Below are 22,855 nucleotides of genomic sequence, written 5' to 3'. Positions count from 1 at the left end.
CCGCCGCCGCTGCCGCCGCCGCCGCCGCCGCCGCCGCCGCCCGAGACTCGCGCAGAGCAGTTATGGCGGATCCCGCAGCGCCCGCGCCCGCAGCTCCGGCTCCCGCCCAGGCCCCGGCCGCGGCCCCGGACGCGGCGCCGACCCCGGACGCGGCCCCCGCCCCGGCCCCGGCGCCGGCGCCCGCCCCGGACTCGGCCTCAGGGCCGTCCTCGGACTCCGGCCCCGAAGCCGGCTCGCAGCGGCTGCTCTTCTCTCACGACCTGGTGTCGGGCCGTTACCGCGGCTCGGTGCACTTCGGGCTGGTGCGCCTCATCCACGGAGAGGACTCGGACTCGGAGGGCGAGGAGGAGGGCCGCGGGAGCTCGGGCTGCTCCGAGGCGGGGGGCGCGGGCCACGAGGAGGGCCGGGCCAGCCCGCTGCGCCGCGGCTACGTGCGCGTCCAGTGGTACCCGGAGGGCGTCAAGCAGCACGTGAAGGAGACCAAGGTGCGGCGGGCGGGCCGGGGGGCCGGGGGCCGGGGCCGACGCGGGGACGGGAGTTGCTGCAGGAGCCCTAGGCCGGGGAGGGGAGGCGCGCGAGGCGCTGGCCGGCGTGGTGCAACCGCAGTGGGCCGGGGTGGGAGGACAAGCCTCCGCGGAGGGGACGCTCCGGTGCAAAGTCATTGCACCAGCCCCGGGCCACCGGGCGCCGCGCTTCCCCCCCACCCCCGCCCCCCTCCGCCCGCGAAGGGGCTTCCACGCCTGGCCGTGCTGTGGTGTCGGCCTCAAGATTATGTGGACCCACTACCGTGGGGGAACTTCTCAGACTCTGAGGCACGCTCGGCATGACACCAGTGCGGCGTTTTGCTGACCCCCAAGGAGCTACATACTGCATTGTGCATCCCGAAAGGAAGGCCGTGCCGGGTCCGTGCGGGGAAGGGTTGTGGGCGGTCCAAAACAAAGGTAGAGGTGAAAATCTCGGGCGACGGATAAGCCCGAGAAGTTCCCCAAATGACAGAATGCGTTATTATGGGTAAAGAAACCCCAACCCCTCTTTTAAAACAAAAACAAAAACAAAAAAACCAAAAAAACCCCAACCTTGTTGCCTCATTGTAATTGCTGCGGGGAACTTTGTGAGTAAAATCATTAACAATCAGAGCCGTGATATTAATAGTACGGGAAGGGGGGGATGTGACAGCTGCGACTGGAATTGATGACTCCCAAGTGCAGTTGGACTTCTTGAAAAAAATACTACAGAACCATGGATGGAAAAGAGCCACCCGTTCGGAAGCCCGAAGGGTTTTTCCTGACCTGAGGCTGGAGGCACACCTCAGACTCCCATACGGTACTGGGGTGAGGCTGGTGAATATTGCAGTCTTTACCAGCAAAGGGGTGCATCGTCTTAAACCCGAAACCTTGAACCCAGGTTGGCCTGGTGGCTTCCTGTGTCTTGTTTTCCTGAGTGTGAACTCCTATCGGCGGTTCCCACCCAGGCACACACCCCTGTATCTTTCACCCCTTCTTCATCTCGTCCTCTTCCTCCCCTGCCAGAAAACATTGCTAAGCAGGAATCAGGCCTGTGCTGTTGACAGGTGTGATTTCAAGGGAGGGCGCTTGAGAAGTTCATCTGGGTTTCTCACACGCTGGGAGACAAAGGCCACCCTGCCAAGGGGGTCTGTGATAGCAGCTCTGGCAGGGGAAAAGGCCGCTCTCCCAGGAAGAGCCTGCGAACCACTTCCCCGGGGCAGAAGCGACCCTTGGTAGCAGCAGAGTCTTTCTGCTGGCCAGTGCGCATGCCTCCCCAAGACCCCGAAGTCCGCACGCACGCGGGTCCCCTGGCTTCCCCTCCGAGAAATGCCAGTCAGGCAGTGGCTACCCCGACTGAAAGAAAATGACAAGTTCGTGTGCAAAAACAAACAAACAAACAAACACAAAAGTATGTGGGAAATTCTACTTTCTATAGCGGAATGCTCGTTACCAATTCCCATCGGTGTTGTTACGTCGGAAAGACGATTTTTTTTTTGGTCTTTATGCCGTGTTTCTGCATTGTCTTACTAGCACATGGTTGCTAATGTCTTTCTGCGGGTTTTTTTTTGTTTTGTTTTGTTTTTCCTTTAAACAAAAAATGTTTTGCCCTGACCATCTTCTCCAGAGGTTTGTGACTTTCGGAAGGCAACTCGTTTCACCGTGTCACGGCCTCCTGCGCCGGGACTCAGGCTGCCCGGCCAAGTTCGCTACCGGGAGCTGCCATGTTTATCAGTTGTCGGTTCCCGTTCATCTTGACTTTGGTGGTTAACTTTGTTTACGGTTATGTTCTGCCCGCCTCCTTCCACCATGTGTAATTATCTACAGAGTTGGGCTTAAAATACCTATTTACGAATTAAGCAGAAAATAAGTGTAAGGTAAGGCACCGGCTTGGCTATATCTTGAAGGTGGCCTCTGGTGATTTGCTTTGAATTTGTTGAAGTCCATCGTAGCTCCGGTGGTGGCGTTTTCTTTGCCACCGGAGCGTCTGTGGCTTCTGAGCTTAGGGGCCTGGGAACCTTAGGAAATGGGGGCACGTAGCATCCATTTGTGGATGGCAAGACCCAGTTCTTCGAGAGTAGGTTTGTTGGGGAGGGGAGTTGTATACCCGATAAGTAGCTCTAGGGTCCCAGGAACCCTAGGCACAGGTGACCCCGACTGGGGCGGTGGGGTGGGTCCTGGGACCTTGCACTTTCGGAAGTGGTTTAGGAAGAGTTTTGTTTTTTTCTCTTCTTCTCACTTCTCCTTGGAAATCCGTAGAGGCTGTAAAGGAAAGACTCTCAGACCAAGGCTGAACATTTAGGTTCTGATGCCTACTCCATCCGATTTGGTTATGAGATCTGAGAACCCACTTACTGATAGAATAACGTGGTTGACGATGTGGAGAAACGTATTTCTTTTTAAAGCTGCCACCTCTTGGCATCTTTTAAAATAGTACCCTTTTAATGTGGAGCGTTCAGTAGGCTGTGGAGTATTTCTGTCGTTTTCGGGTTAATTTGTTGGGCAATGAGTAAAGGGGTAATATTAGTCTCTTGATGCAAGCTTGAAAGGAACAGATTCATGACGAGACATGAAGAGGCTGGCCGACCAGTTCTGCCCCCTCCTGGCCCCTTCAGTGAAAATTATCAACAGAAATCAAATAAGTAGCTCTTCCTTGGAGACTGCAGAATTTATGGTCCAGTTCCTGAGGCTTCCAGCAGCCAACGTTGAGCTTCTTTAGGACTTAAACACGAAGTTTGTGCCCCTTTCTTCCCTCAATCTTCTGACCCCTTCAGCATGGTACTCCTCGAGACTTCCCCGTTTGGCCATGGGTCTCCTTTGTGACTGACCCCTTCCCCAGCAGCGACCATCCTTGAGTAAACTTTTGGAATAAAGCCAAATGCCGGTAGTCTCTCTGCCTTCTCGCGCACTGGCTAGACCCGGCGGGTCTTTCTGGTCTCCAGCGGCTATGGTTGGGCACAGTGGCCCCTGTAAGGGAGAGAACAGACTGCCGTCTGTCCGTCCAAGTTTGGGGGCTTCCTGTTTAGGCTTTGGCTTTCCCATCTCTTGTGCGCTGTCCCTTGCTTTGAGTTACCACAACGTTCAGAGTCTCTCCTGGTTTGAGATTTGATGTCTCAAAATGAAGCTGTCTCTGCGATCACGCTGCTTTTCGAAGGCCGTGTGTGTGTAGCATCCCTCATGACACATCCCTCAGGAATTGGCTTTTCAGTTTATTTTTGGCTTCTACTCAGGCCAGCATTTCCACTGGGAAAACTGTTTAGGTGTAGCATCGTGGCATGTGAAGCTGGCTTTGCTTCACTCGTCCGGGTGCTGGACCCATTAAAAGTCATTGTTCTTAGTGATGTAATAGGAAGAAGTTATGGAAGGTTAACCAAGATGCAGGACTGGGTGCATCTCGCTGCACTTGACTCAGAGGGGATCACAGCACTTGTAGACTCGCACAGCTCCCCTGTGCTTTTGTTCTTTGCCCTTTGGTTTCCCCCCTTCTGACTTCTGGGACCCGGTGCCGAGATGGTGCCTCTGTCTGACTTGCCGCCTTGCTCGAGGGCACTTTCACCAGAAGAAGGGCGTGTGTTTGTGTCCTGTGATTGGAAGTCAAAACCCTTGGGTGCTCTTCCCAGCTGTCACCTACTCTGAATGACCTTGGCCTAGTCACTGCCTCATTTTCTCTCCGCAGTCAAATACAAGATCTGTCTTCCCAGCCCCTGAAATGAGCCTGAACCAGAAGCGTCGCTGAGTGCTGTGGCCACTTGGCTGTTAGCAGACACCATCCTGATGTCCACTGGACAGAGCCAGCCACCCCTGCCCCGTCCCTTCAGGAGACCACTTCCATGCGTCACAGAGTGGCGCTACACCCAGGAGGCACCTTGGGAGGCAAAACGTGCGCCACAGGGGTTTGTTTCGGTGGTGTAGGAGTTCCTCATTGATCATGTTGTTGCTCTTGACCTGGTGGGTTATAGACTGGACTTCTTTTTAAGACCCTTCTATAGATACTCATGAACTTTATGCGCCTTTAAAGTAACACCTGCCTGAGGCGCCTGGGTGGCTCCGTGTGTTGAGCATCTGGCTCTTGATTTCTGCCCGGGTCACGATCCCAGGCTCATGGGATCAAGCCCTACATCATGCTCTGTGCTGAGCGTGGAGCCTGCTTAAGATATTCTCTTTCTCTCTCTCTCTCTCTCTCTCTCTCTCTCTCTCTCTCTCTCTCTCTCTCTCTTTTCCTCCCTCTCCCCCCTCCTCCCTCTCCCCCCTCCTCCCTCTCCCCCCTCCTCCCTCTCCCCCCCTCCTCCCTCTCCCCCCTCCTCCCTCTCCCCCCCTCCTCCCTCTCCCCCCTCCTCCCTCTCCCCCCTCCTCCCTCTCCCCCCCTCCTCCCTCTCCCCCCCTCCTCCCTCTCCCCCCTCCCTCTCCCCCCCTCCTCCCTCTCCCCCCCGCCCCTTCCTCTCCCACTCCTCCCCCTCTCTCCCCCCTCTCCCCTTTCCCTCCTCTGTCTCCCCCTCTCCCTCTCTCTCTCTGCGTCCCTCCCTCTGTCCCTCCCTACTGTCTCCAAAATAAAGAATAAAAAAAATTAAAGTAACACCTGCCAAAAAGTCCACCAACCTCCAGGAGAGGGATGGAATGAACATATACGTGTGCATATTTTCCAGAATCTGGAGGATATCTTTTGAAATTTCCAAAAGAACGAATTGCAAAGATGGTAGGTTATTGCTTTTGTATTTTAACATAATATGGATAAGCATTATGTCGTGTTACTGTGTGCCAGGCACTCTCAGTGCTTTCCGCATATCGCTCAGTGCTCCCAGCAACCCTGTGAATTAGGTCCTGCTAATATCTGCACGTTTCAGAGGAGGAAACTGAGGGGCAGAGAGGTTAAGTAACTTGTCCGATGTCACACTGCTAATAAGTGGAGGAACCTGAATACAAATTGAAGTAAATGTAGTTCTCACCTGAGAATGTTTAAGTTCAGCATTCATAGATCATTACTGCATCAAGTGCCCTGGTTAAACATGAGTCACAGACCCTGTGGTTGGTATTAATCATCCAGTCATTAAACACTTGAAAGTCTTAGTGGAGAGGAGGTAACCCCAGGTAAGGAGAGAGGAAGGAGCAGGGTGTTGGGATGGGTGGAAGGTGTACCGGTGGCCAGGGGAGAGCGAGATCACTCCGGGGACAGGATGGGAGGAGGCTCCAGGTTGGCCCTTGTGCTGTGCTTCTGTTCTGCATTTTTCATTCCCTGGCCCCGCCGTCATTCTCAAAATCATTGTCAAAACATACATTTTATTTCTGGAGAACCTGTGAGTGCCCCTAGATGTTGAATGAAAGCAAGCTCTGTGTGATTCATTCCAGTGCTGGTTTAGTCCCCTCCGCACCTCCTGGACCAGAAGTCCGGGGAACGGGCGTTTCTGTGTTGCCTTAGAAATGGTCAGCCTTAGGAAATCCAGCTTGACCTCCTGCCCCCAAAGACCTGTCCGCCCTCTTGCTGCTGTTGTCACCCTCCCGCTGGGAATGCTGAGTCATGAGACGGGTTCAGAAGGGCTCCTTGGAGAGAGGCTGAGTTCCTTCTCCTTCAGTCGCCCTGAACCTGACTGTGCTCTCGGCCTTCTTCTTGTTTTAGGACATTAAAGGTCCTGTTGCGCCCTTCCCGTTCCCACTTCACTGTTATCCCTGCTCTTGTTTTTTTTTTCTTTTCGTTTTCCTGTTCCATCAAGAGAAATCTTGCTCTCTTTTTTACTGTTTTACCCAGGGGCCTCATGGAATCCAGTGGAACCTCTGTGGGGCCAGTACTTTACAAAAGGGATGCGGTTATCGGTTATCGTGCGTAACATGAATCAGCATCACAACAGCGCTGGGCCCATGATCAGTGTCAGCTGCCCCCGGTGGTCCCCTCACGGTTGGATTTAGGGTGATGTCTTTTTAAAGAGCCATTCTGCAGTTTTAACTGGGAGGAGGACGTGATCTGTGCTCCTATTCCAATTGATGGAAGCTTTCAGAGTTTCCCTGCCCAGAGCTTAGCCTGCTTCTGGATGGGAGGGTGCTGATTCACATGGATAATCGAAAGAGGGAAACGTGCTTTTTCATTTACAAGATGCTCTCGCTTAACGCTTACTAGGATTTTGGTGTTTTTAACTGTAGCTCCTTCTGAGACTCCACCTGCCCGGTGGCTGGGTGCCACTGAGAAGGTGGTGCTTTCAAGGCTGTTGCGTGCCCCACACTCACGGCTCTAGTGAGCGGGGTGCACATTCCGAATTGCTTCCGTTGCTGACATTTCTGCTGGCCTCAGGGGGCTCTAGTAGGAACCACCTGACACGTGTGTGGTCACAGACAGGGAAGAGCAAAACGCTTACTGGAAATTTTTGTACTTCGGAATCAAATGGAGTCATGTTCACGGATGGCCCTCTGAAGTCTGTCCACTCCGGGGTTGTTCGCCCTGGTTTTGCTCTTGAGTTGCACTCTGAGGTTGAGCCTTCGACCCAGGGCCGACCTTGTTGAATGGATCTTTTGGTCAGTTTTGCCTGCAGATATACTGTGTTCTTCTGAAGCAAGATTGTGAAAAACAAGTTTTTGACTTAAACATCGAGGCAGATGATACACTGTTCAGAAGTATTCAGCTAGGCAGCATGTACTGGAACAAATGGCCTTTTGGGGTTAAATCTGGTTGACTGGTTGGCCGAGGGATTTGCCTAATTTTGAGACTGAAACACTTAATTTTTTGTAGTTGGGTCGAAGGAATACGACACTTATCAGATCACTTTGGGTTTAAATCAATAGCATAGGGGTGCCCAGCTAGGTCATGCAACTCTTTTTTTTTAAATTTTTTTTATTAAAAATTTTTTTAATGTTTATATTTATTTGAGAGAGAGAGACAGAGCATGTACTGGGGAGGGAGAGAGGGAAGCAGACTCCAGGCTCCTAGCTGTCAGCACGGAGCCTGACGCAGGGCTTGAACCCACGAAATGTAAGCTCATGACCTGAGCCGAAGTCGGACGCTTAACCGACTGAGAAACCCAGGCCTCCCGAGCATGCAGTCTTGATCTTGGAGCTTTAAGTTCGAGCCCCAGTTGGATGTAGCCATTAGTTAAAAAACAAATAAAAATAAAAATCTAAAAAAAAAAAAGATCAAACTAACCTAGCTATGTCCGGTGAGGATTCATTCTAGCTATGATAATTTAAAATTTTTTTGAATTTAAGATACTGTATATTGCTTAAAAAAAAATAGAAAGGAAAACATATTTGATTCTATCCAACAATAAAATGAAAACCCCCAGCAAGCAGGAGAGATTTTCTGCAGTCTTAAAAAGAGTGTTCTGGGGTGCTGGGTGATGACACTCAGTGGTTAAGCTGCTGACTTCGGCTCAGGTTGCAGTTGGTGAGTTCAAGTCCCGCGCTGGGCCCTGGGCTGATATGACAGCTCAGAGCCCGGAGGCTGCTTCAGACTCTGTGTCCCCCTCTCTCTCTGCCCCTCCCCAGCTCGCACTGTGTCTCTGTCTCTCTCAAAAATAAACATTAAGATAAAACTAAAAAAGAACATGTTCTTCATTTACATCCTGCAAGTGAGAGCTGGTCTTTGACACTCAGCAGCTCCGATGAGGTGCTTCGTCTTGTTTTCATTTTGATCTTTTTTTTTGTGGGAGATGCTGCTGTGATGACGGTCGGTGAAGCTGTTGTGACAGGCATGTCCACGGCACTTCTTGCTAGCCCCTTAAGTGCAGGTAGGAAGGGACACACACACGCATCTGTGTCTTGTGTGGCTTCCAGGAGGATCAGGAACAGAGTCTGTGCTGAAAGCGTCCCCTTAGTTGTCTGCTCTGACTGTTCAATTACTTAAGGGAGTTTGAGGGCCCTGAAGGTTGATGATACCATCTTCAAGCCAAAGAAGAAAGCTGCTCTGCCTACCTCCAGTATGCTGCAAGAGGTATCTGCCTCCATTTCCTCACGACCTCTTAGCCTTCCTCTGGCCTCTCACCACTGGATGTGAATGGCTCTTCTGAAGGTCACAAAGGACTAACGGATTCCCGGTCACCGTATTTGCTGACTTCTCCCTAGTCCTTGTCCTTTTGGTCCATCAGCCTTGTTGATTGTGGTCGGTCCTGCCCTGTTACTGGAAACTTACTTTCGTTGGGTTCCATATACCCAACCGTACTGAATTTTTCCCTTTAGCCTTTGTGGTTTTTGTTTTGTTTTAAGGGTTATTTATTTATTTTGAGAAAGAGAGAGGGAGAGAGAGAAACCCAAGCAGGCTCCACACTGTCAGTGGAGCCCGACACGGGCCTCGATCTCCCGAACCGTGAGATCATGACCTGAGCCGAGATCAAGACTTGGATGCTTAACCGACTGAGCCTCCCAGGTGCCCCTTCTCTTTAGCTTTTTCCTCTTATCTCTGTGAGACTTCTCCACGTACCACGTTCTCACTCCCCTCACCACCTTCCTGTCTTCGGTACTTTTGTTCACTCTTGTGGCTGCAGCTGGCTCTCGCACTCGGCTTCCACACCCGCTCCGCGGTCCCCGCCGTGGACCTGACGGCTCCCTCCTGTCATCTAGAACTTCAGACTTTGTGGGGTGTAAAGTTTTATAAGTGTAACTGCCCTTCCCACCCCCAGTTCCAACTTTTGATCATGAAAAATCTTCAAATATACAGAGAAGCCGAAAGACTAGGCCAAAGAGTATTAATTACCAATGATGATGAGTTAGCAGTTAACATTCTGTTCTCTGTGCTTTACCTGTGTATGTAAATATATGTTCTCCTGAGTCACGTGATAAGCCAGAAGCAGACGTGACAGCAGACAGCTCTGAATACTTAAGCTTGCGTCTTCTTAAATTCAGACGTTTGGGATCATTGGAAATTTACCTTCTTGGGCGCCCATTCTAATTTAAGTGTGCAATTCAGTGGTATTAAATGCATTCGTAACGTGCAGCCGCCCCCATCATCCATCTCCAGACCTCTTTTCATTCTGTAAGACTGAAACTTGGTGCCCACCGAACAATAACCCCCTGTTTCTCCCCACGCCAGCCCCTGGCTACCATGTTCTACTTTCTGATGTGAACTGTCACTTCGCTTAGAATAATATCCCTAAGGTTCATCCATGCTGTAGCAGACGGCAGAATTTCCTTCGTTCTAAAGGCTGAATGAGATTCCGCTGTATGTATCACAGCTTTCGGCCTGGCTCTTCATCTGTCGGTGGACACTTGGGTTGCTTTCCTGCTTTAGCCGTCCCGAGTAACGCAGCTCACGAACATAGGCGTGCAGATACCTCTTCGAGATCCCACTTCCGGTTCTTTTGGGTGTATCCCCAGAGGTGGGATTGCTGGGCCATGCGGTAGTTCTATGTGTACTTTTTTGAAGAGCTGGCCTACTGTGCTCCACAGCAGCTGCATCATCTCATGTTCCCCCCAGCCGTGCGCAAGGATCCCGGTTTCTCTACACTCTGGCCAGTGTTTGTCATTTGTGCGCGCTCTCTCCTCTCTCTCTCTCTGTTTTATTTCGGCCATCGTAATGGGTGTAAGGTAGTGTCTCACTGTAGTTTTGATTTGCGTTTCCCTAAGGATGGGTGATGTTGGGCATCCTTTCACACGCCTCTCGGTCACTTAAATATCTTTGAGGAAGCGTTTATTCAAATCGTTTGCCCATTTTTGAATGGGGTTATTTGGCGGTTTTTTGTTGTTGGGTTGTAGGAGTTCTGTATATATTCTGGATATTGATCCCTTATCAGATATATGACTTGCGAATATTTTTTCCCATTCTGTGGGTTGCCTTTTTTATTCAGTTGATACTGTCTTTTAATGCGTTATAATATGTTTTTTTAAATTTTCATGAATCCAGTTCGTCTGTTCTTTCATTGCCCGTGCCTCTGGTGTCAGCCTCCCATTCTAATTTGTCATCAAATCTTTGTTCGAAATGCCTCTTGCCTCCTCTGCATTTCCTTTCTGCAACACGAGCTCACTCTGACCGTGTTGCGCCTGGACTGATCTCGCCTGGTCTCCCTGCCTCTAGCCCTCTGCAGCCCAGTGCGCAGTGGCACAGGCTGACCTTCTGAATGACTGTTGGATTGTGTCGGGACCCAGCCTCCTGACACGCCTTAGCTTGTCACTCAAGGCTCCTCGCCTGCGTGTCGTGCTTAATCTTCTGCCCCTTCAGTAGACTGCATCTAATCTGTTTCCCCGGTTCACTTGTGCCGTTCTCTTCCACTGACGCCCCATGGCACTTAACGTGACACACTTGAAGTCTCTCTCCCTGGATTGGAAGCTTCTTGAGAGACAAAGACAGTGACTCCTGATACGCTGTGAAAGCTTATATTTTGAATGGCTCACGTCTAGTTTCGTGGGAGGCGTTTGTTTGAGTTAATGACCAGATCCTTCCCATTCACCTACAAAGAGTATTCTTCGCCTTTTTCCAGACGCTTCATGATCTGTGCTGGAGCTATGCGGGCACCTCGCCAGCTGACACGTCCCCTTAGGGTACTAGGTAGGTTGCCCATGTAATTTATCGTCCAAGCTGGGCTCTTTCGAGAGCGCTATGAATAATTGCTCCAGACTGAGACATGTGGGTATCCTAACACCAGGAAGAGCAGATTAATCAAAAATACACCGTGTTGTAGTTGACTGTTTCAGCAACTTCCATCAGAAGCTCCCCAGGCAGAGCATGAGCCCAGTGGGCTAGGATAAAGCTAGCCAGAGCTGGTGTCGGCTACGGCCGAAATGCAGCTGTGTCTGGGATTAAAACCTAGCAGGAATTGAGACACTCTCCTGGCCACAGGCTCCCTAGGAGCATGGCCTGGGATGAGAACTAAGAGGCTGTGCCTCACGAAGCCAGTAGAGACTCTCCCTGGTTGGTGCCATTCTGGGTTTCCTTTAGGTCCTCGTGCAAGCTCTGAACGATCTGGAAAAAGCACCAGTTCAACATTTAGAAGCCGCCCAAGTTCTAGCGCCCACAGTAACTTCAAGACTTTGGTGGAAGCCTTCACCGTCCCTGAGCCTCAGTTTCTCAGCTTACAAAATGGGGACGATGCCCATCTCAAGGCTGTCGTGAGGGGCAGCTGTAACAACCCCGCTGAAGAAGACACTTGCGAGACCTACGTTCACACGTGTGAGGTCATGAATGGAGAGCAGCCCAACAGCCCTCACCTTGGGAGATGGTTTTGGGTCTTTAGTGTGAGCCTGCTTTTGCTGGAAACAGGACAGGGCCCCAGCGGTGCATTGCCTGGGAGCGCAGCTTGGGCTCTGTGCTCTGCCCGCCTCGGTGCTCTGGGGCATCCTAGAGAGCGCAGCCTGGGGTTGGCGTGCCTGTGCCCGGCCTGTTACTCTGAAGGAATCAGGCACCATCTATTAACACGGCTCACCAGGGGTGCCGGGAGTATGGGGAGAGCGTGGATCCGTGGAATCCAGAGCAGCACTTCTGGAAGGCTAATGTGTGTGGCCTTGCCTGGGGCTCTTGTTAATGCAGTCTTCTGAAATGGCCAGGGGTGCACCTGAGAGTGTGCGCGTCTAACCTGCCCCCTGGGACGCTGATTCTGCTGGTTGGGACTGTCCTCGGAATTGAACTGACAGTGTAGGTCCTTCAGAAACCCTGTTGATGTCTGTAGGTTCAGGTGTGACCCCCGTCACCCCGCCCTGAAACTGTATGTGTGTAACTGGTTTGAGGTTTTTGTCTCCCCTCTGCCTTAGTCTTCTGGTAGCGGTGGTAATGCCAGAAATTATCAAAAGGGGGGCGGCAGGAGGGAAGAGACATTAAGTACCTCTAATAACCAGGCAGTGCTTTCAGAGCCTAGTGTTCCTGTTGGAAACACCTGCTTCTCCTTCCCCCTCCCCCCATTGCCTACTGACCGGTATTAATGCACAGTTGCCGCTAAGGGTTTTGCTGGATTTCATTTCTTCTTAGGATGCACATATGATTGTTGTTACGAGAAGAATGCAACCAGTCCAAGAGGAAAATGATTGAAACTTGCTTTTTTTTAATATATATATATATATATATATCCATCCAGTAGCAGTGGATTCCTGCCATGTGCCAGGCGGTGTAACAAATGCTTTACACGTATCATCATCTTACTCCTTCCCTAAGGTGGCCAGTGTCCCCATGTTAGAGAGGGAGAGCCTAAAACCTAGAGAATGCCTGTAACTCGCCCAAAGCCACACAGCTAGTGAGGGGCAGAGCCTGGGTGTCTATGCTGCCAGAGCACGGGCCCTTTTCGCCGGCTGGGTGCTGTGGGAGTACAGAGAACACCCCTACACAGGCCCTGTACTCTAGATCGGGGACCAGCGTTCTTTCTGTAAAGGGCCAGATAGTAAATATTTTAGGCTTAGCGGGCTGTACTGTCTCCTTCACGACTGGTCAACTTTGCCATTGCAGCGTGAAAACATTCAGAGACAATAAGGGAGCGAGGGGGCATGGCTGTGTTCCAGTAAAATCTTATTTCCAACAGGCAGCAGGCTGGATTTGGCCTGGAGGCCGTAGTTTGCCGATCTCTGCTCTAGAAGAGACCTGACTGATGGAAATACAATGTGAGCCACATCTGTAATTTTAAACTCGACAGGAGCCACGTTTGAGAGAGTAAATAGAGGGGCGCCTGGGGCGTCTGGGTGGCTCAGTTGGTTAAGCATCCAGCTCTTGATTTCAGCTCAGCTCTTGATCTCAGGGTTGTGAGTTTAAGCCCTACATTGGGCTCCGTGCTGGGCCTGAAGCCTACTTAAAAAAAAAAGAAAAGAAAAAGTAAACAGAAACAGGTGACATTACATTGAATAAATTTTATGTGACCTGTTCTACTAAGACACCATACCGATACGCAATCAGTATAAAAATTCTTAGGAAACATTTTACATTCTTCTGTCTGTAGTGGCTCATGCGTTGGCTGGCGCTCTGGTGGGAGAGAAAACCCTCCAGTCCCTTGCTCAGTTTTGTTTTCTTCAGAGCATCTAGCATTCTTTGAGATTTCATTGCCTCGTTTCTTTGTTTACTGTCTCCCCAGCCAGAAGGGCAGAGGGCAGAAGCGAACCGTTCCCTGCTCTCCGTGCCTGAACAGAGACCGGCCCAGAGCCGGTGCCCGGGGTCCTTGTTTAATGGGTGAATGGGGTACGTGGAAGGTAGAGGCTGCTGAGTCCCGTCTGGAGGCACAGACAACATTGCGGGGGGGGGGGGGGGGGGAGGGGAGGGGGAGGGGGGAAGCGGAGACTGGTGGGAGAACGTTAGGAAAAGCTTTCATGCAGGCAGCTTTTGAGCTAGGCCTTGGAAGGTGAGAAGAATTTGGAACAACAGTGGTGGGAGGGAAGCGCATCCTGAGCGGGAAGATCAACGTGAAGAAAGACAGGCGCAGGACGAGTTCGCACATTTGGGAGAAATAGTTCACTCAGGCCCTTGGAACTCCTTTACACTTAAAAATTATTGACGATCCTGGGGCGCCTGGGTGGCGCAGTCGGTTAAGCGTCCGACTTCAGCCAGGTCACGATCTCGCAGTCCGTGGGTTCGAGCCCCGCATCGGGCTCTGGGCTGATGGCTCAGAGCCTGGAGCCTGCTTCCGATTCTGTGTCTCCCTCTCTCTGCCCCTTCCCCGTTCATGCTCTGTCTCTCTCTGTCTCAAAAATAAATAAACGTTAAAAAAAAAAATTAAAAAAAAAATTATTGACGATCCCAAGGAGCTTTTATTTATATGGGTTGTATCAGTATTTACACGTGCAAAGTGAAAGCAAAACTTAAGCCCTATGAATACCCAGGCACTCGTTCTGGCCATCAGAGCAGGGACATCATTACGCCGCGTGGCCTCTGGCAAGTTCCACCGTGGACTTGGGAGAGGACGAGAGTGCCAAAGGCAGATTCCATCTTAATGGGACCATGGAAAGGTTTTGACTTGGGACCTCCCGAAGGGGGTCTCAGGACCCCCGGAGCACGCGCCTACGACTGACTGCTGAGCTGGCGGTGGGGTGGAGGGAGGAGGCGGGCGAGAGAGAGCACCGGTTAGCCGGGCTGGCCCCGGTTGCCGGTGGTGGTGACAGCATTTCTCATGTCCTGTTGTGCTCTCGATGTGTTGCGATCACTTCACATGGGGGGCTCCTTAGGCCCCTCCAAGAGAACCCTGTGGCGTAGGTGTTCCTATTTTATATGTAGCGAAGGAGAGTTTGGGTGAAGCCCAGGCAGGTGCCCCCACAGCCACAAGGTCTGCTGCCCCTCCGGAACTGCGCAGCACACGGCTTCTGTGGGCTAAGGGTCTTTGGATGACAGCCTCTGGAGTTTGGCTTTGTGTTGTCGCTGTTTTTCCACGTGATGAAGAGCCACTTCAAAGTTTGCGGTGATCGTGTGGCAGCATTTCCTAAGATGGAATTGGGGGAGGGGGGTGGGATCTGGGAAGCCTGGGGACTAGTGAGGAGCTTTTGCAGTGCTGGCGAGTTCTATCTTTTGTGCATTTAATTTGCGTGGCATTTCTCTCTCCCTCTTTCTCCCTCTCTCTCTCTCTCTCCCTCTCTCTCTCTCTCTCTCTCTCTCTCTCTCTCTCTCACTCACACACACACACACACACACACACACACACTCACACACACACACACACACACACGGCAGAGTTTTGAAAGTGCCGGTTTTCATACAAAATGGCCCCTCTGTGTGAACCAATAACTTCCTCCAGTATTCAGTGAAGCAGCAACCTATTCCAGTGCCGGAGGGAAAGTTGGTGTGTTGGAGGACTTACTGATAGCTTTAAGGAGCTTTTTAAGGATAATTTTGACGATGCTCAGTTTGACCTTGGGACCTGACTCTCAAGTACAATGAGGACTGTTGAATCAGAGAGCAGCCAGGGCACTTTGAGTTAGAGCAGTAGGGATCGAGAGGTAGAGGGAGGTTGGGGAAGGTTGCTCTTTCTTTCTTTCTTTTTTTGAAGTTTATTTATTTTGAGAGAGAGTGCGAGCACGAGTGAGCAGGGAGGGGCTGAGAGAGAGAGAGAGAAAGAGAGAGAGGATCCCAAGCAGGATCTGTGGAGCCTAACTCAGGGCTTGAACCTATGAACCATGAGATTGTGACCTGAGCTGAAATCAAGAGTCGGATGCTTATCTGACTGAGCCACCCAGGCGCCCCAGGGACAGATTTCTCAGATGGTGGCAGGCACAAGCCATTAAGAGCATTTGGGAGTGGCAGGGAAAGCAGGTGTAACACAACTGGGCTGGAGCAGTGGCTGTCCACGAGCCCAGGGTCTCAGATGATCAGAAGGGAGTTGGGGAGCCATTACGTACGTTTTTCTTTCTTTCTTTTCTTTTTTTTTTTTTTAAGGGCTATCCTCTTTTTTTTTTTTATAAGTTTATTCATTTATTTTGAGAGAGACCCAAGACAGTGGGGGATGGGCAGAGAGGGAGAGAGAGAGAATCCTGAGCAGGCTCCACGGTGCCAGCACAGAGCCCATCATGGGGCTTGAACCCATGAAGGTGCAAGATCATGACCTGAGCTGAAACCAAGAGTCTGACACTCAACCATCTGAGCCAGCCAGGCTCCCCTGTTTGCTTTTTGCTGTGGTAGAATATACATAATAAAATGTACCATTTTCTTAAAGTTTTTTTTTTCATGTTTATTTTTGAGAGAGAAGAGAGTGAGAGAGAGAGAGAGCACGCACGAGTGGGGGGGGACAGAGAGAGAGACGTAGAACCTGAAGCAAGCTCCAGGCTCATCAGCACAGAGTCCAACGCGGGGCTCGAACTCACAAGCTGGGAGATCATGACCTGAGCCGAAGTCGGACGCTTAACCCACTGAGCCACCCAGGCGCCCCTCGAATGTACCATTTTTAAGTGTGCAGTTCGGTGTCATGAAGTACATTGCTGTTGTGCGCCCATCACCGCCACCCGTCTCCAGGACTGTTTCCTCTTCCCAGACTGAGACTCTGCCCCCATTAAACAGTGACCCGTTCACTGTAGACATGTGGTCTCCTGACATACAAGGAGTGAGGCGGGGGAAGAAGCGTGGCAGAGACTCAGGCCTCCGGAGTGCACGCCCAGGTGATAGTCCCGCCAGTAACAGCGTGGACACAGAAGCGCGAGGGAGGTTGAGTGTCGGAAGCTGAGTGTCGTAGATGCTTGGAATCATCCGTGCGAAGAGACCCCTACCTTGGAAATGCGTATTGAGTCCCGTCTTGCTTTGATTCTTATCGTTGTCCTCTTCCACGCCCTCATAATTGCATTTTTTTAAATGTTTGTTTATTTTGAGAGAGCAGGCACGTGAGCGGGGGAGGGGCAGAGAGTGGGAGAGAGTGAATCCCGAACAGGCTCTGCGCCATCCGACTCAGGGCTCGGTCCCACCAACCTTGAGATCATGCGTGACCTGAACCAAAATCTGGAGTCAGACGCTCAACCGGCCACCCAGGCTCCTCCATAATTGCATTTTTTAAATAAACACTTTTTAGATTTATAGACAGTTTATAAGGATCCTAGTATATCCTGCAGCAGCTCCCTCTAATGTTAACGTCCTACGTAACACGGTATATTTGTCAAAAGTAAGAAATTAACATTGGTTTTACATTATAAACTAGACTGTACACTTTTATTTGGATTAGTTTTCCACCACAGTCCTTTTTCTGTTTCGGGATCCAGTTCACAATACTACGTTGCATTTTGCATAATTGCTTCTTTTTTTTTGAGAGAGAGCATGAATGAGCATGAGTGGGGGAGGGGACAGAGTGGGGGCGGGGGGGGCGGGGAAGAGAGGGAATCTCAAGAAGCAAGCTCCATGTTCACGGAGCCCAACTCAGGGCTCTATCCCCCGACCCTGAGATCATGACCTGAGCCAAAACCAAGAGTCAGACGCTCAACTGACTGAGCCACCCAGGCGCCCCTGCGTAATTGCCTTCTGATTGTTGGAAAAAAACCTTCTAATTGATCTTTCTCTTGATCTAATCTTCAGTTCATCCTCTGCCTTAAGAGTTATTTTTCTGAAGAATTTTGTTAACAGCTTTTGACGCCAGAGAAGAGGGGTCAAGCAAGATGCCCTTGAAAATGAGGCAGTCTGGAGGTGACCCGTAACTATGGGCAGTACCCAGAGAGGAGGGTGGCGGCTGGACAGGTGAGTGCAGAGTGAGGAAGTCAGGGAAGTAGGGGAAGTAGGCTTAGGGGCCCTTTCAGTCTCTGATGATCCAACTCTGAAGAAAAATTGGTAGGATTATTCTCTTTGTCTGAAGTTTATAGTTGTTGGTTTTTCCTGGGGACACGTTATCAGCTCTGTTGCTGTGCAGGTGACCCTTTCTTGACAACCTGTGTAGGTGTTCCCGGAAACTCCTCAGGAGCTACTTGACATTTTCTCTCACTTTGATGTAACACTGATTCTCATGGGCTCAAACCTAAAGAATCATTCTTGGATTACATTTTATTTTATTTTGTTTTTTAAGTTTGTCTTTATTTGAGAGAGAGAGAGAGCGAGCAAGCAGGGGAGGGACAGAGAGAGAGGAAGACCGAATCCTAAGCAGGTTCCAAGCTATCAGCACAGAGCCCAACGTGGGGCTTGAACTCACAAGTGGTGAGATCGTGACCTGAGCTGAAATCAAGAGTCAGATGCTCGACTGACTGAGCCACCCAGGCACCCCTTGGATTGCATTTTTTTCTTAATTTGTTTTTTAAAAAATTACATCCAAGTTAGCATATAGCGCAATATAGCTAATTTCAGGGGTGGAATCCAGTGATCCATGCCCTACATATGACACCCAGTGCTCATCCCAACAAGTGTCCTCCTTAATGCCCCCTTGCCCATGTAGCCCATTCCCCACCCTCAACCCCTCCAGCAGCCCTCAGTTTGTTCTCTGTGTTTAAGAGTCTCTTATGTTTTGTTCCCTTAGATTGCATTTTAAGAACAGAGAACACCAGTAACAAGAACTTGTTTGCCGCTTGACCTTGCTTTGGCTTCAGGGTCTTAACTCTGAGCCTTCTGCAAACCAGCAGTAGACGTCAGGGTCAGGCAGCGCTCAGGCCTTTGCGGCCTGGCCATCTCTCTGCCCGGCGAAGACGCAGCCCTGCTGGCATCTCACAGAGACCTGCTCAGCCCTTAGGGTCATTTCTGCTGTAAATCAGCACATCCCGGGTACTCCTGAGTTGTTCATCCTGTTCTCTCCTTCATCTCTTCATCGTATTTGTCATCTGTGCCCTGGGGACCTCCGCAGCCAAACGGCTTCCCTGCACAGCACTTGCGGTGCCACTGCCTCCGCTCCCTGCAGGAGGGTTCGTGAAACACACACGGGCTAAGTGTGTTAGAAAGGCCAAGTACGACCGCTCTTTTTCGGGAACGTGGCTTTGGTCTTGCCTACGGTGTTTAGAAGTTAGATGTTCATAGGTGGAGGTGTTTCTGTGTCATAGCGTTTTCTTCCCGTTTCAAAACAGATTTTTGGTAGCGTGCTTTTTAATGACCGCCCGCCCATAATTCCATCAGGTGGACGAACCCAAGTTTCTTGAACTCATGTCCGCTTTTGACCAGCTAAAACGTTTCCAGGTTTTCACAGTTTTCAGTAATGGAACTAATGTCTTACACTTGATACTTTTTTTTTTTTTTTTTAAACAAATCTTCCAGTTTCTCAGGATAAATTCCTGAAACGGAATTACTAGTCAAGGGATAGGAGTACACTGCTAAGACTTTGGATTCATTTTACCAAACAGTCGTCCCCCAAAGTGGTATGCGGGTATACACTTCCATCTTGCAGTGCCTGTCTCCCCAGCTGGTGGGGAGAGGTTTTGGTGACTTAGGTGGGGGTCCCCAGCTAGCTGGCAGCATCTGGGGACTAGAACTCAGGTCAGTTGACTAGGCATTTTTCTGACTGTACTCTTCTGTCGCCAAGAAACAAGCCCTTCTTGTGGCCGGGGGTGTCCCCGAGCTCTGCAGGACTGGTAGGCCAGTCTGTTGTGCCTTCGGCTCAGGGCACGCGTTCCCCGAACAGAGGGCTGGACTAGGGGACGGTGAGAAAGCCAGGGGAGCTAGGGTGGCTCAGACATGGGCTGGCGTTTGCAGAGGTTGAACTCTCAGAGGGCCCTCCACAACCCAAATGCAGATCATGGTCGCATAAAGTGGGCCTTTTTCCTTTCCCCAGGGTGAGGCATTAACCCCAGTCAGCGCTCAGAATCCCCATCTCTTGCACATGGCTCCACCGAGGCACTTGTCAGATGACCCAGCTCATAGTGGGACGATGACTGTGTCCTGTACAGTGATGCCGTCTCCGTCCTCTCTGTCTCTCCTGTAGACCCCTGTGCCTCAAGCTTGCCTCTCCTTTGCTGGTGACATCAGAGGACAAGGGAGTTTTCAGTTATCAGGTGCCCAGTGCCAGCGGGTCTTTCCCTGAGCCCCTGAGATGAATGACGTTGGCCGTATACTGGGTTTTAGGGTATGTCTGGGCCCACAGCAGTGGTACTGGAAGGAAGGATTTGATTTGACCCCTTTATTTCATAGTCAGGGAACTGAGGCCCCAGGAGGCTCACTGGTTCAGGTTAAGGATGACGGAAGCCACCAAAGGACAAAGACCCTGAGACTTCAGAAAAGAAAAGTTCACAGAAGGACACCCATGTAATTTCTAGGAGTAGAAGTAGAGGGTGTTAGTGCCGGTTTTAGTTTTCTGGTGATTTAGTTCTAGTTGATGGGTTCTGAGTTTGACTTAAATAAAATGTAGAATACAGAGGATTTAACTGTGACTCAGGAGGCATGTTCAACAAACTTCCTACTCGAGATCATAGATGCAGGCAAAGTCACTACTTGCAGCTTAACCTTAGGCTTGCCTTTAAAAAAGAAAAGAAAGAAAAGGAAAACCCAGCTTTTTCGAGATATAATTTACATGCCATAAAATTCACCCTTTTAAGTTACACAATTCAAATGGCTCTCCGTATATTCAGAGCTTTGTGCACCCACCCTCACTATATAGAAGTAGAATATTTTCATTTCCATCACCCTTGAAAGCAAGCCGTCCCACTGAACTACCCATACTTCTCAGCCCCCGGTAACCCCTTTCTTTGTTTGTCTCTTTGGGTTTTTGTCTTTATGGGATTGCCTCTTCTGGACATGTCCTATAAGAACACATACCGTGCAGCCTTTTGTGTCTGGCTTCTTTCACTGAGCGTGTTTCCAAGTTTCCTTTATGTCGTAGTACACGTCAGGATCTCGTTCCCCTTCTGTGACCAGGTCCTGTGTATGGGCATGTCACTTTTGTTTATCCGTTCATCAGTTGATGGACACTCCATTTGGGGGGCAATTTTGAACGATGCTGCCGTGAGCGTTTACATACACGTTTTTGTGGGGCACGTATTTTCAGTTCTCTGGGGTGTCATGCCCAGGAGTGGGTTGCTGGGTCATGCGGTGACTCGGCGTGTGTCCTTCTGAGCAACTGTAGTATGTGAGGGTTCCAGTTTCTCCGTGTCGTCAGCAGTGCTTGTTATTGGCCATCTGATTACAGCCGCCCCCGTGGGCGTGGAGTGGTTATTGCGTCACGATCGGCCTGCATCTCTAGCGACTGACGGCTTTGAGGGCGTCTTTTCACCCGCTCCGTAGCCATTTGTAACTCTTCTTTGGAGAAATGTCTCTTCCAGTGAATCGTTTGCGCGCTTTTTAAGTGGGTCATTTGTCGGCTTGCCTACTAGACCCTGCCTTTGGGTCTTCTCTGTCCGTTAGAGGCTGGCAGGGGGACCACTTCCTGCGGTAGGTGCTGTGTGTGTGTGTCACGGGGGTCTCTGCCAGGCGTCTTGCACTGCATTCGGATTTAACTTCCTTTCCTGTTTAAATGTACTTTAGAGGAGTTGAGATCCTTATAAACTGAAAGGGCTCTAAATTCTAAATCTTGTTGAATTGAGTTTTAATTGTTTGACATCTGGGGCTCCACAGTCCCCCGAGAATAAGAAAGGGGTTGCTAAATAGGGCTTCCTTGACATAGGGGCAAGCTTGCAGATGTTTACCAGTCGCACGAATTAGGCACGGCATGCAGTCGCAATTGAAGTTTTTCAGAGGCAGAGACGGTACCACCTCCTTCCCCCTCCGGCTCCCCTGTAGTACGGGTTATGATACGTCTTACGCAGTAGGTGATGAAGTGCTTGTTGCTAGACACGCATGTGTGTTGGTAACCGAGGCGTTTCTGTGGCCGTTTGGCAGGTTTGAGGCTTTGGCTGTGCTGAGGCGCGTGGGGGGTGCCGGGCGTGTGACAAACGGTGCCTGGTAACGGAGGCCCCGGGCTGGCCGAGTGCGTCTTGGCTCCCGCTGCTTCCCAGATCCCCCATCCTTACGCAGAGTGGCTGTCTGCTGAGGGGCACATGGGCTGCTATTTATGTTTTGTGACTTTCTCGGTGATTGTTTTTAGTTTAGCATTTAAGAATCTAATTTAACTTCGTGAGCATGTGAAGTGTCGGTTCCCCATGCCTGTCGCAAGGCACAGAGAGTGAGTCTCTTCCACCCGGAGCCCAGCTTTGTCTGGGATCAGGTCTGACTGTCGTGATTGAATCCCTGCAATCCGTAGAATTCAGCATTTCTTCAACATTTGAAAGAAGGCCATGGGCACTGGGGTGGCTCAGTTGGTTAGCGTCCAACTCTTGATTTCGGCTCAGGTCATGATCTCTTTCTTGGTTCTTGGGAGATCGAGCCGCCGCATCGGGCTCTGTGCTGACGGTACGGAGCCTGCTCGGGATTCTCTCTCTTCCCCTCTCTCTGCCCCTCCCCTGCTTGTGTGCTCGCTCTCTCTTTCTCTCTCAAAATAAATAAACATTTAAAAAAACAAAAAAGCAAGCCATTTGTCCGCACAGATAGGTGCCCCCTCAGGTTACTGGGGGTGTTTCTGACACAGTCGTGCCTCCCCTCCCCCCCGCCCCCCCCCCCCCACCATTTCGCATATTAGAACAGCAGTTCTGGGCGAGCCCCTCAATGATGAACTGGTCTCTGAATTAAGTGGGTGGATGTTGAAACTAAAGCATTCTGATTTTTGAATTTGTGATTTCTTGTTTTCACTAACTTCTTCCCATCTCTCCATCTTCAAATCTGTCCCGTGGTTGTAGGTAAGTACTTTGCTGAATTAAGGTTAGAGATCTGTGGTTGCCATCCTTTAGGTAAACACAGTAGATTGAATTTTTATTTCCACTTCCTCCAGAAGCCCTTCTGAAATGGCAGTAAATGAATTTTTTAAGTTTATTTTTCTAAGTCATCTCTACCCCCACCATGGGACTCGAACTCATGACCCGAAATCAGGAGTCCTGTGCTCCCTGACGGAGCCCACCGGATGCCCCAGTAAATGAAGTTTTTGAATGTGTAAACCTGCAAGAACAGAGAACAAAAGATTTTAAGTTCTGGAAGATGAGCCCAGACCGTGTGGGTGCTTATGGAAACCGAGAAGCACTGCAGAAAGTCTCAGGGATCAGACGCCCCTGATGTTGCCCAAGGCGTAAGTGAGGCTTGG

The 22,855-nt window shown here is 50.6% G+C and overlaps 1 protein-coding gene across 1 annotated transcript in view; it reads left to right on the top strand.

Annotated features, from left to right (window-relative positions):
• The first annotated feature begins 15 nt into the window (after positions 1 to 15).
• Positions 16 to 22,855, top strand: part of UBE2O (ubiquitin conjugating enzyme E2 O) — a 57,416-nt gene continuing 34,576 nt past the window's right edge. Inside the window, exon 1 of the mRNA XM_045043994.1 lies at positions 16 to 485. Coding sequence (XP_044899929.1) covers positions 63 to 485 — 423 coding nt within the window. The 5' untranslated portion in view covers positions 16 to 62. The remainder of the gene's footprint in view (positions 486 to 22,855) is intronic.

Source organism: Felis catus, chromosome E1, assembly GCF_018350175.1.
Source record: "Felis catus isolate Fca126 chromosome E1, F.catus_Fca126_mat1.0, whole genome shotgun sequence".
NCBI classification, from domain to species: Eukaryota; Metazoa; Chordata; class Mammalia; order Carnivora; family Felidae; genus Felis; species Felis catus.
This window is presented reverse-complemented; position numbering and strand designations above follow the sequence as displayed.